We start from the raw sequence: 13,655 nt of genomic DNA, 5'->3' as shown, positions 1-13,655 counted from the left end.
AAAATAAGCAATCCATTACAGTATAGCAGTTGAAACAGTGAATATGGGATTCTTTTTGGTAATGCCGTTACTGTGAAAAAGATCCCTTCTAAAAATAAATAAACACACTTATAAATTCTCAAAAATTTGCACACAAAAAAAAAAAAGCTGCAGATTTTGCGACTGCAATGCAAATCATGGATTTGTCGCGGCCACAAGAAAAAATCTGCCATGTCAGCTATATATTTTGGGTCATAAGAGCTAGAGAAAATGTATAACTAGAGGGAAAGTATGATGAAGTAAGATTTCCCTTTGCTCAGATCAGCACAGGATCCCATAAATAAAAAAAAGAAGAAACAAAATGATGAGAAATATCAAACCATAATTCAAAATATTCACGAATATGAAAGACTGCATAAATAATTGATAAAAAGTTATTTGCACATACATAGGAAGGGCTGTTTAGAAATACCTAAAGAGAAAGAATATAAGGCGTGAGTCCAGATACATTCCCCCTAACCGCCCCATCAAACACCATGGGATCTCCAATCCCCCAACTGCCATTGGACAAAAGAATTTCATTGATGGCAACAAGGTAGATACAGCAGTTGTAAAGGAAAACAATTTTGGGGGGGGGGGGGGGGGGGGGGAGGGGGGGGGGGGGGTGGGGGGGGGGGGGGGGGGTGTCATTTTTTTATTTTTCTTTCTGCTTGTCACAAAAGTGCGTACTGTCAGATCTCTCTCTCTTAAAGACTTTATTGCATGGTAATTTAGTGTGAGCACATTGTGTGTGTGTGTGTGTGTGTGTGTGAGGGGGGGGGGGGGGGGGGGTTGGAGAGAGATAGAAGATGTGCAAGAGGGTTGCTTATCAGGGACTTTTTATCCAATATGTACATAGGTAAAACTTAAGCTAAAGGTTACACTCATGTGTACTTACAACTAGTGCTTGGGATTACTAGCACACGACTCTATAACATTAAAAGCAATTTTTTTCCTGACTAATGGGCCCTTGAAAAAATTACATGCAGTGAATACCGCACTTTCATTTGCATAGAAAAATAAACCAATGAAATTGTCAGAATGATTCAATTGTGACCATATTTGGACATATAAAAAACGTACCATTTATGGGTTGTTGATTGAAATTAACAGAAAGAGTCTAGAATGAGAATTTTATTTTATTTGAATATTTGATGTGTACACACATTTAAAAAAAAATTCTAGATAAATGCCTATGCTGAAATATTATTTGGGATTTTGAAAAAACTAAAGCTTTATGCGTTCCATTTCTATTCAGTATGTATTGATACGGAGACTGAATCAGTGCCTGTGTGTCACTACTAGATTTGTCAAAAAGATGGAATCTATTCAATCTGATCCACTTCCTTGTCACTACTAGATTTGTCAAAAAGATGGAATATATTCAATCTGATCCACAGCCTTGTCACTACTAGATTTGTCAAAAGATGGAATCTATTCAATCTGATCCACTTCCTTGTCACTACTAGATTTGTCAAAAAGATGGAATCTATTCAATCTGATCCACTTCCTTGTCACTACTAGATTTGTCAAAAAGATGGAATCTATTCAATCTGATCCACTTCCTTGTCACTACTAGATTTGTCAAAAGATGGAATCTATTCAATCTGATCCACTTCCTTGTCACTACTAGATTTGTCAAAAGATGGAATCTATTCAATCTGATCCACTTCCTTGTCACTACTAGATTTGTCAAAAAGATGGAATCTATTCAATCTGATCCACTTCCTGTCTGATGCTGTAGTTTATGTAAACAGTGATTATTTTCAAATGGAGTGTCCTCCCTTAATAACCAACTTCACAAAAACTTACCAACAAAATTCAACCAGACTTGGCAACCGTTATATAAAAATAGCAAGATATACCAACACAAGATCCCACTAAGAGGAATACACTCAAATGTTTACAAATCATATGTTAAAATAACAGAGAGATGATTTACAAGGAAAAAATATCATCTCCCAAAACTATAACTATACATTCATATGTTTCCCTCCCAGCCAAGGACTCCGGCCAGGGTCAGGACAAAACTTAGTAATCTCATTCCAAGACAAAGACAGATAGCAATTGGAAAACAGATGCAGGGGGATAGAAGACACAACAAGTACTCCCTGCCCACTATGGGATGTCGGGAACCCCATTCAGGTTTAATACTATGATCAGAAAGACAATTTCTTTCATTCAAATGAATGCTATATGCAGAGACGTTTACTTCTGGTATGATGTATAATTCCAGTCAGATCATTTTTACAAAGGTTGGTATGTAACCACGACGGGTTCCATTATGGAAATTCCCAAACTGGAGGTTTTGTCTCACCACTAGAAGACATTTGATTCCTGTTTCTTTTCTGAAATGACTATTTTATATTGAGATTACCCTTAGTTTGCACTGAGGAGATTACATTTAAGTGGAAAGACTTATATCAATGGGCCAATGCTTCAAAATAGATTCATATGTCATCTAACAACATCAATGATTATGTGACATTTTGCTGTTCATGCCCTACTTAAAAGCATAAATGTAACAAAAAGTGATCAATAAATTGTACATCTGTAATTCTGGAAATGACATTTAAAGGGAAATATGATATCATACCCAGTATCTAAATGCTAAAAATCAGAATATTGACTGAAGATCCCAGCATGGAAATTACGATGATGCACACAGAAACTATATACAAGATTAATTAATCATTAGAGGAAATATGAAGAATTTGGTTTCAAAATGATGAACAAACAAATCAAATGATGCGGTAAAATGTGAAAGCCTTACACATTATATCTTTATTTCTGTCTGTATCAATATCTCTCATATCTTTCAATATTACTTTAATTTAGTTTATATAAATCTATAACACTCCCTTAATATAAATGAAAAGGATATGAGTAGTAAAAAACTATACCACTAGTGTTTATTCATATCTATAGTCAGATGCATAATATAATACTAATACTAAGTATTATGATTGGAGCTGATTAAATGTAACTTATTAAAAGAGTATTTAAACTCAAAAATGCCAAGTTGACAACATTCTCCACGTCCTAGTGATGCTTTGTAGTGTGTCTTGTTTATCTTAATAGAAGTTGATGCATGAAATCAACGATTGTAAAATGATCCAAGTTGACTTGATATGCTAAACAATAGTCATTTTGGCAATTGATGTCGCTTAATGCCTTATTAAGACGTGGCATGAAATGGCTACACTCATGTATTTCAATATCATAATTTTTCCCAAACAAAATGATGAATAAGCGCTGATCAAAACTTTAAATGTTGTTAGCACTTCTTGACTTGACCCACATCAAATGAAATTTACAAGCTTTGGTCACATTTTGGAATCAAACTCTTTATACATTATCATTAAAAGCTTCATCATGACTCATCAAGACTATCTCTTTTCCTTGACTTCTTGACACCAGACCCCGATGCAGACCCAGGACTGACAACGACTTGACTCCCTTGAATTTCAGCTTGTGTCACATCTGTGCTATTGGCAAGTTTTTGTTGGGCTTCCAAATAAAACATAACATCTCGAAGTTGCTCCTGTAGGTCTGTCATTTCCTGAAACAAAATACATAATGTTGAAGTTACCTAAATCAATTACGATTTTGAAAGCTTGTGACTGAATATCGATGGCCCGTTGATCAAACCTCTGAAGTATAGTATCGCAAAGAGGCTATTTCAGAGGTTTGATCAACGGGCCATCGATATGAATGTTACTCTAAGTCGACTCAATTCTGAGTATTTGTATTCAAGGACAGAGAGAGTTGTCGAATGTGGTAGCCATGGTTGGTGTTCAGGCTGATGTAGTTTGATACTCTTTGCTTGAAGGTGTCTAAATCTGTTGTTTGTTCACACAAGATTCGGGTAAATCATTCCAGTCTTGGTATCTGTCCTAAACGATATTACTTCATTATCAACAGCTTAAGACGTTATTGAACATTTTGAGTCTTCTGAAAATAAAATGTCAACCAATGGATACCATTCCATTGTTTCCAAAGAGATTGACGTCGGCCCACAACAAATGATTTTCATAATATCTCACTATTCTTATTGTGCGGCTTTGTAGATCCCTGGTTCGAGTCCATCTGAGAGTGGCATGTAGTGGAGTCTTTACAGAAGGCTGTGTTATAATACTAATAATGTTTCACAAAACTCAGGAGTAAAATGAGTAAGTAGCCATTAACAGGGTTGATAAAAAAAATTAAACAAAATATGCTGCTTCCCTGATCAAATTAATGCTTGATAAAAAAAACTATTCTCTCAATATACTTATGACTCAATTTAAATAGGCCATTCAAACTGTCTTTTTAAGAAATAATTTTTAAATTAAAAAAATGAATTTACACCTCTTGTCCTACATGTTTTGTATTGCTATTGAATTAAGACCCATTGTAAAGCGCTTTAAGCATATCTAGCGGATATTGCGCGACCAAAAGCTCACTTGGTGGGAGGGGGGTGGGGGCCTGAGAGAGAAAGAGAGAGAAGGGGAAGGGGGATTAATACATACTTTTTCCTTATCTTTCAATCTTGCCTCTAGATCCGTGACCTTCACCATCCACTGTTGCTGGTTTTCTGAAAGACATTTGTTCATCTGTTTCTCGTCTTGCAATTCAGTCAAAACTTTGCTTGTCCTCGAATGAAGCTATTGGATTGAATCATATTCAATAAACAATTAATAATGAAACAATAAAATGATTTTGTTATACTTGTTGTAAGTAGTTACTAATTTAATCTTTTAATAACATAGAATTTAACCACAGTAAATCGTTTGATACAGCAGTAATAACTGTATAACTAGTCTGCTGGAGCATCAGTGATAATAATAATAAAAATAATGCTGAAAACTTATATAGCGCTATAACTCCGAGACACCAGACTCTAAGCGCTTAAATTACAAATTACTTTGGCTGAAACATAATCATTTACACACATAAGCACACACACACACACACACACACACACACAACACAACACAAACCAAACCATCTCATACCATCTCCTAAAATCGAAACAGATATGTTTTAAGCGAACGTTTAAAAATAGACAAAGATTCTTTTTCACGAATGCTCTGCGGTAAGGCGTTCCAAATAGAGGGTCCGAAATGAGAAAAGGATCTCATTCCAGAATTTTTCCGAATTCCTGTGCGACTAGTTTTGTGGAATCACTGGCCGAACGTAAGGGGCGGGGTTTTGAATATCTTTCAATTAGTTCCGAAAGGTAGGAAGGGGCAGCACCTTCAAGACAACGATACACTAAAACACAAGATTATGTCTAAAGAGAATTGATTTCAAGGTTAGTTGTGACACCTTTTTTTTCCATTTGCTGATATGAGCCAACTTGATATGTTATATTATCATCATCATCATTGTTGTCCTTTAATCTTATACACGATTAGAAAACTAGCTAAATTTTAAAATGTCAGAGTAAGTTTATACATTAAAAGTTTCTATCAAATCAAGAAGTTTGCATCTGTATTTTTTTTTAATGATGCAAAAATTGAAATAAATAATTGAGATTTGTTTCAGCTCAGTATTTCCATTAAATTTCTCATCTTTATAACAGCCATAAAATAAGTTACTAATAATAGTTTCATTGACAAATAAAACTCCAAAATCTCATATTTCTTGAATGTAGTGGTTTTGCTTTTAAATTAAAATATCAACAAAAATTTTACTACAAAATTAAACCAGATTGTGGAAGTGGGTCACATGAAACTTTTCAATTGAAAGGATTGCAAACGTTTGCAACTCACTTGAGTAAGCTTTTTCTCCAACGTCAGCTTTTCCTTGTTCACGTCTGTAAATCGACTTTCTATGGCTTCCTTTTCTCTCATTTCATGTTCCAATCTTTGGTTGCAATTGTCTAACTACAATATCACAAGAAGGAAAATAAATAAAATGATTTTTTTTATTCAATTAAAAATGTTTTTTAAAAGTATTCCTCCAGATCCATTAGGCCCATGGTTTCTTTTGAGTGAAACAAATAGCAATTGCCTGCTACCCTTTGTATAGAATTCTAGTCTGTCAAAAAGTACTTTCAACAAAGTCTAACAGACCCAGCTACCCAATCATTGCTGGGTGGACAGAGGGGGTCAGAAACAAAATCTCAATTGCACCCGGAGTCAACCTCAGTCTCTTTGCTTGTGAAGCAAGTGCTCTACCAACTGAGCTATCGGGACAACCATATTTCAAAACTAAAATCTTCCAGCAAGTGAGTGGAGCTTAATTCAAAATCAAGTAAGACTTGTCAACAATTTTTTGCAAATTTCTTATAAATAAATGAGATATTAATTGGCAGTGGAACAAAAAAAAATGACAGCAATCATACACTGTGACATCTGCCTTTATCAGTAATTGTAATTATGTGGTAAGTCCACTTCATAAGCTCACCTTGTCTTCAACATCTTTCACTGCCAATGACATCTGCTCCATGAAGTAAAGCCTCTGAGATTCCAGTTGTGACGTTAACAGATATGTGTACTGAAAAAAAACAAAAAAAAACTAATGAGTAAGCAAGTCAAAAGAGTTTTACTTCTTTTTTTTTTATGTTTGCATGCACAATTTCTTCATGACCAACAAAGTCATTTATGAAAAATTTATAAGCCAAACTGCAGAAGCCCCTTCAAGATTTAAAGTTACCAATTATCCTGATACTGAGCAGTAGGCTTTTTAACTTTTTGGAAAAGTATTTTAAAAACCAAAATCTCATAAAGCATATCTATGATATATGACAAGAGCTGCCCGAAAAGATTGATAAAAGTTGAAATTCCTTTAATCTTTTCAAGTCATAACATATTTGATACAACATCCAACAACTGACAGCCTTAAGACTAACTTGAGATAATGTTATAATTTTAATTTTGATATCATAATAGGTACATATTATCCAATAAAGCTTAGAGGTGAAGAATCAAAAAGGAGAAAAAGAATTCAAGTATGGGTTTTAATCACCCTCACTGTTTACCTAACAGTGGCTGGGCAGATTGGTCTCGCATCAATGATGGGAAGGACTTATTCTATGAATGATTCAAAGGATTGACACCAACTAAACATTGATTCAGAATTTGGGATAAAGTAGAGTACAAACGTCCTGGCTTTAAACGACTACAAAAAGTTACGCAAAATTCAAGCAGCATCTCAAAATGATGGAAAATTTAAACAAGATTCCAGTGTCACCAAACCTAATGGGTGTTTAAGGAACTATGATGAATGATGATATCCAAACCTATAGGTGTTTAAGGAACTATGATGAATGATGATATCCAAACCTATAGGTGTTTAAGGAACGTTGATGAATGATGATATCCAAGCCTATAAGTGTTTAAGGAACTATGATGAATGATGATATCCAAACCTAATAGGTGTTTAAGGAACTATGATGAATGATGATATCCAAACCTAATAGGTGTTTAAGGAACTATGATGAATGATGATATCCAAACCTAATAGATGTTTAAGGAACTATGATGAATGATGATATCCAAACCTAATAGATGTTTAAGGAACTATGATGAATGATGATATCCAAACCTAATAGGTGTTTAAGGAACGATGATGAATGATGATATCCAAACCTAATAGGTGTTTAAGGAACTATGATGAATGATGATATCCAAACCTAATAGGTGTTTAAGGAACTATGATGAATGATGATATCCAAACCTAATAGGTGTTTAAGGAACTATGATGAATGATGATATCCAAACCTAATAGGTGTTTAAGGAACTATGATGAATGATGATATCCAAACCTAATAGGTGTTTAAGGAACTATGATGAATGATGATATCCAAACCTAAATCCAAACCTATAGGTGTTTAAGGAACTATGATGAATGATGATATAAACTATGATGTCACCATATCATATCCTCAACATGGAAAAAAATTTGCCATTTTTCAATTTAATTAACTGAACTTTTCTAAAATGATAGAACCTTGAAAATCTACTCACCTCTAATGTGATGGAATCCAGTTTTTCCTCCCTCAATTCATTTCCACCCTCATCCACAGCAACTAATTTCCCATCAGACTTGTTCTGTGCTAACGATGAACATAATTGTCCCTGTATAGTCCCAGACCCTGTTAGTCCCCAACTGCATAGCATATGTGTGGTTTGTATCTGTAAAATGCCTACGAGAGGTAGAACAAAAATGTCATTATGAGAATGCAAATGCATAACATAACTGCAAACATAATTGACTGAAAAGAGGAATATGAATAAATCTTAAAGGTTGCAAATTTACCACATGATAATGGGAGCTGCCAAAAACGGTTAAAACTACTGACATCATAGAGAATGGGGGGGGGGGGGGGGGGGGGGGGGGGCTGCCTGAAGACACAAGGACCAAGGCTAAGGGAAATGTATCTTCAGACTCAATATGACTGAAATGATTTGCAACACGTCACACAGGAATTACTTACAGAAGCAGAAATAAATTCCAGCTTAGGAATAACTTCAGAGCTCAGTCGTGAATACTCACCTACTCGATATGTATCCACCATCTTCTACTTTCAATTCTGCAGCCCATGTTTTGCTTCCAGTAAACTAAAAATAACCCTCCTTGTTTACACAACAGACGTGAATCTAGTTCCGAATTAAAATTAGGAAAATTCGGAAATTCAAATGCTATCAATCCTTAGTACTTTTCAGAAGCTGTCGTGGACATAAGTTGAATGGTTAAATACACGAATAATCATTGCTGACACAACAGTAGTGGTCCTTAAGTGTTTCAGTACATTGAAATTGGATACACACTACAAATTCTCTAGATGTACAGCAGTATCTATATCATGAGAGTTGTTGGTATTGAGGTATTAAGAAATATTAAAGAAACTGGAAAAAGTGTGAAAAATAGGAAATCCTAATAATTCTGAAAGATTTACATCCCTGTTTTCAACAACTCAGGGGCGGGTTCCATGTACTGGCGGAAAAAAGTTTCCTCAAGGTAGCCCATAAAGAGGTTAGCATATGAGGGACCCATCTTGGTGCCCATCACAACACCTGAGATCTGATGGAAAAATACATCATTGAACTCAAAGGTGTTGAGTGTGAGCACAAGTTCAGTGAGCCGCACAATGCTGTTGCTGGAGATGCCTGGTAAGGGATGGGAATCAACAAAGTGTCTAATTGCACACAGTCCGTCTTGATGCGGTATGGATGTGTACAGTGCTTTCACATCCATGGTGAAAATCAGCCGTGGAGGTTCATCCTGGAATCAAATTTTGTCAAGGACACCAAGAGCATGGTTAGTATCCTTGATATACGATGGCAGGGTAGGGATTATATATTGGAATACTGCATCGAGGAACTGCAATACTTTCTCAATAGCCAACATGATAGGCCTTCCAGGTAGGTAGTCAGACAATTCCTGGATCTTATGGATCTTAGGGAGCATGTAAAAACATGGATTCCCAATTCGCTAAGGTCGTGTCTAAGGACCTCTGCTCTACTAGGTAATTCTCCTTGGGATACCAAAGATTGAATTGCTGGTGGACTCTTGTGTTGTTGGCAAGTGGAGGGTCTGATATCATCATCATCATCATCATATAGCTGTCTCCACGAATCACGATCCTCTGCGGTGCGCATGAAATCTGTGTTGCTTTTAAAATCACATTTGACCATTCTTAGGTTAGTTTAAGTAAGTCATTCTTTGTCTTCCTCTAGCTCTCTTTCTTCGATCATCCAGATGTTACCAACTTTTCTATTCCGTCTCTTCTCCACACATGTCCCAGAAACCGTAACTGCCTCTTTCTGATGGTATTGATCAACATTCTTCGATTACTCACCTTCTCCAACACTTCCTCGTTCATATACCTGCCTGTCCATGATAGACTCAACATTCTTCTATACATCCACATCTCAAATGCCTCTAACCTCCTTGTACATTCTTTGTCAAGCGTCCACGTTTCACAACCGTATAAAAGGGTATTTATAACATATGTTTCTACTTCATTCATTCTGCTCTTCGACATCATAGAGCCCTTTTAAGACATATAACAGGGAAACCATACAACATAAAAACTATCAAATAAAGACAATCCAGACCAAAAACAAAAATTCAGAATTAATACTTTATTTGGCTGACAACAAAAAGGTATAAAATCTACACTTAACATTAAAACCTAAGCTTAACATACTAATAGGTAAATGTGACATGACATAATAATAAAAACACTTACTTGTAAGAATGGAGACCAACATAGCGACCACATCCAATATTACCACAAATCAGACACATCCATAAGCTCTGGAAAGAAGCAAGCAAGAAAAAGACATCAATTTATGGAAATAAGAGTCAATAAATAATATAAATCTAGAAAACTAATTGAAGCTCTTTTTTTTTCTTCTTCCACTCCATTCTTTACACAGATATGTATGAGTGATTGGATATAAACGAAGACAGACATTGTAAGAAATCAGACTTGCTCGGCGTACTGAGCATGATAGAGACATGGAAGTCTGGAAATGCCTTTTTAAATATTCAATTCATTTTTATTGTGAGACCGATTTTGTACTGAGCATGATAAACCATGGAAATGCCTTTTTAAATATTCAATTCATTTTTATTGTGAGACCGATTTTGTACTGAGCATGATAAAGACATGGAAATCTGGAAATGCCTTTTTAAATATTCAATTCATTTTATTGTGAGACCGATTTTGTACTGAGCATGATAAACCATGGAAATGCCTTTTTAAATATTCAATTCATTTTTATTGTGAGACCGATTTTGTACTGAGCATGATAAAGACATGGAAATCTGGAAATGCCTTTTTAAATATTCAATTCATTTTATTGTGAGACCGATTTTGTACTGAGCATGATAAACCATGGAAATGCCTTTTTAAATATTCAATTCATTTTATTGTGAGACCGATTTTGTACTGAGCATGATAAACCATGGAAATGCCTTTTTAAATATTCAATTCATTTTTATTGTGAGACCGATTTTGTACTGAGCATGATAAACCATGGAAATGCCTTTTTAAATATTCAATTCATTTTATTGTGAGACCGATTTTGTACTGAGCATGATAAACCATGGAATGCCTTTTTAAATATTCAATTCATTTTATTGTGAGACCGATTTTGTACGATTAAAATGGAGAGAACAGGATTTGATGCAATTCAAACATGGCTGTTTTCTTAGCCCTTTATTCCATGAAACAAACGTAACTGATTTCAAGAACTTCAAATGTATTTTATAATAATTGTGATGTACACGCAAGAATTAAAAATACAAAATTGAATAAAGAGATAATTTATTTTCCAAGTTGACAACTCTACATTGCCACCACGATTAACGGTGCCAGATTTCAAATAAATCTGATCTATCCTTTTGTCTTAAAATATCAAAGGTACAAGTTTCAAACATTGGAACTACAATCATTATAGATTTTGTTTTCTACAACAAACAGTTTCATTATCATCATCAAAAAATTGAAAACTAAATCATCAGCAATCGTACCTCTTGTGATCCACATTGCATACATCTTTGATCTGCTACTTCTTCTGGAGTCTGACAATATCGACATACTGGACAACTAAAAATAAAGATTTTGGGATTTTATTTTTTTTTTTTTTTTTTTACATTTAATCAGAAAGAGAAAAAAAAAAAAAAATGGTTGTCATTATCTTTTGCTCTTTCAAAAAAAAATCAATCAGTGTTGGTTCCTGAGTTAAACTCAATTTCCACTTGTTAAAAAAGTAAATGTCAAAAATATCTAATTACAACTTAGGCATAATGTAATTAGTAAAGATCAAAGGAAATAATATGAAACAACTTAGTCATCTTCTATGAATCTTCCCAGCATTAAATTCACTTTCTCCTTTAATTGCCATCATTAGCAGTCTAAGATGTAAACTTTTGTTTAAACATTATTTCAACCGACAACTCTTTTTCATTTGAACAATATCTTGTAAAACAATTTGTTTATTTATTAATCATGACAAACATATTAATGTAGTGATCTACACGACGATGTTCACCTCTTGAATGCCCATTCCCCAAAGTGCCTGCCTTTCCCGTCAAACAGAATTTTTCCTTTTAAATTGGACTTCCTTGGTGCCATGGATTTTTTTCACCTGCACGTCTGGTTTGTTTTGTTTTGTTTGTTTTGTTTCATTTTGCCACCCTGACAGGAATATTGTCAAGACTCTATAAATCATTTCCTATGATTCCATCTTTCGAAATGTCAACCAATCGAATAAAATGAATTGAGAGACAAGGTAAACCAAGTACTTGATTACACAATTATAAGATAATTAATTTTCTTTTACTCATTTAGCAGAGTGGGATTATCTAATGCTTCATTTCTTAATTCAACAAATAGGCCGAGTGGAGCAGTCATGAAAATGAATAAATTTCGAAAATGCCAATAAATGACAAGGAAACAGGACGATTCCAATCCATGATAAAGACGGCTACTGCTTCCATATGACAGGGCATAGTATCAATTCTTGTTGGAAACATTTAGGAAAGAAGTAACAAATGTGAATTTTGTTTGCTGCATAGATGTGGCTAAAAAGGTATAAATATATATATATATATATATATAATTTTTTAAACATAAACTAAAAGTCGTTAACAATCTATGCGATTATCTTACTAAAGGAAATAGAGAAAGAACTCAATTCACACTTCAGCCCTTTGTCAAATATAAAAATGGCTTCTTTTTTTCGGTGTACCAGTAGGCCTACCATGAAGCATTTCGCTTGTATGTCCTCCTTCTTCTTTCCCAACCAGTCAAGCGAATAAAAACTTCTCCACTTTCTTAATTTTGTCCCCGTGTAAATGTTGCTGCTCGAAGCTACACCACTAACACATCATCTCATTCATCTGTGGTGTTTCAACAATCCTGTTTTGTCGATAAAGGGGAAACCCGAAACGTTCATTTGATCTGTTTTTGTAATTAAATTGAAGCTTACATTCAACTTCACGATTTTATTAATTTTGTCCCCTCACCTTGTGTCCCCCCATTGTGCCAAACACTGTGTATGAAAGGAATGATTACAAAGCACCGTCAAAATGCCTTTACCATCTTCAGATCCTTCCTGAAATGAGCAACAAACAATGGTCTTTTTAAAACAATTTAACAATAAATGTTTGTCATCTTTTTGACATAAATAATGGCATCGGTATTATGCACTTTTCAGCATGACTGAAGGGACTTAAGTTTAATCTTTATGAAACTGAATTAAATAAAATAAGGAAATTAAAGCATGAATTTTCTTTATGTCTTTCTACTTAATTTTCAAAGTTGAAACTCACAAGAAAAGCAAAAATAAAACTTATATTATACAGGGTCCCCACCAATTCCTAGAAATTTTTTTAAAGACCTCAAAATTTTTGCAATACTACTTCTGCTGGGAAAAATGAATTCGCGGTATTTCAAAATTGGCCCCTAAAGAGCTAAATTTAACAAATAATGTGTCAAATATCCACTTAAATGAGTAATTATCATTTAATAATTCATAGTTTGACATTAAACTCTCCCTAAGGATAATTAGATAAACTACAAGCAGCATCACCATTATCACCTATACTAATAATAATAATAATAATGAAATCTATTTATATTGCGCCCAATCCTCTATACAATAAAACTCAGGCGCATAACAATAACTTCAATC

The 13,655-nt window shown here is 34.4% G+C and overlaps 1 protein-coding gene across 1 annotated transcript; it reads right to left on the bottom strand.

Moving 5' to 3' along the window:
- Positions 1-674: 674 nt before the first annotated feature.
- On the bottom strand, positions 675-13,076 carry LOC144961020 (BRCA1-associated protein-like; the record flags this gene model as incomplete). The annotated part of the gene is given in 9 exon segments (XM_078894363.1): positions 675-3,580; positions 4,530-4,664; positions 5,775-5,888; positions 6,412-6,501; positions 7,974-8,082; positions 8,084-8,152; positions 10,202-10,269; positions 11,491-11,566; positions 12,988-13,076. Coding segments are annotated over 9 exon segments (939 nt in total), but the record flags the coding sequence as incomplete, so codon positions are not given.
- Between the last annotated feature and the right edge of the window lie 579 nt (positions 13,077-13,655).

The sequence above is a fragment of the Berghia stephanieae genome, unplaced genomic scaffold (assembly GCF_034508935.2).
Source record: "Berghia stephanieae isolate SIO BIC M18660-M18661 unplaced genomic scaffold, UCSD_Bste_1.3 scaffold1251, whole genome shotgun sequence".
Classification (NCBI taxonomy): domain Eukaryota; kingdom Metazoa; phylum Mollusca; class Gastropoda; order Nudibranchia; family Aeolidiidae; genus Berghia; species Berghia stephanieae.
This window is presented reverse-complemented; position numbering and strand designations above follow the sequence as displayed.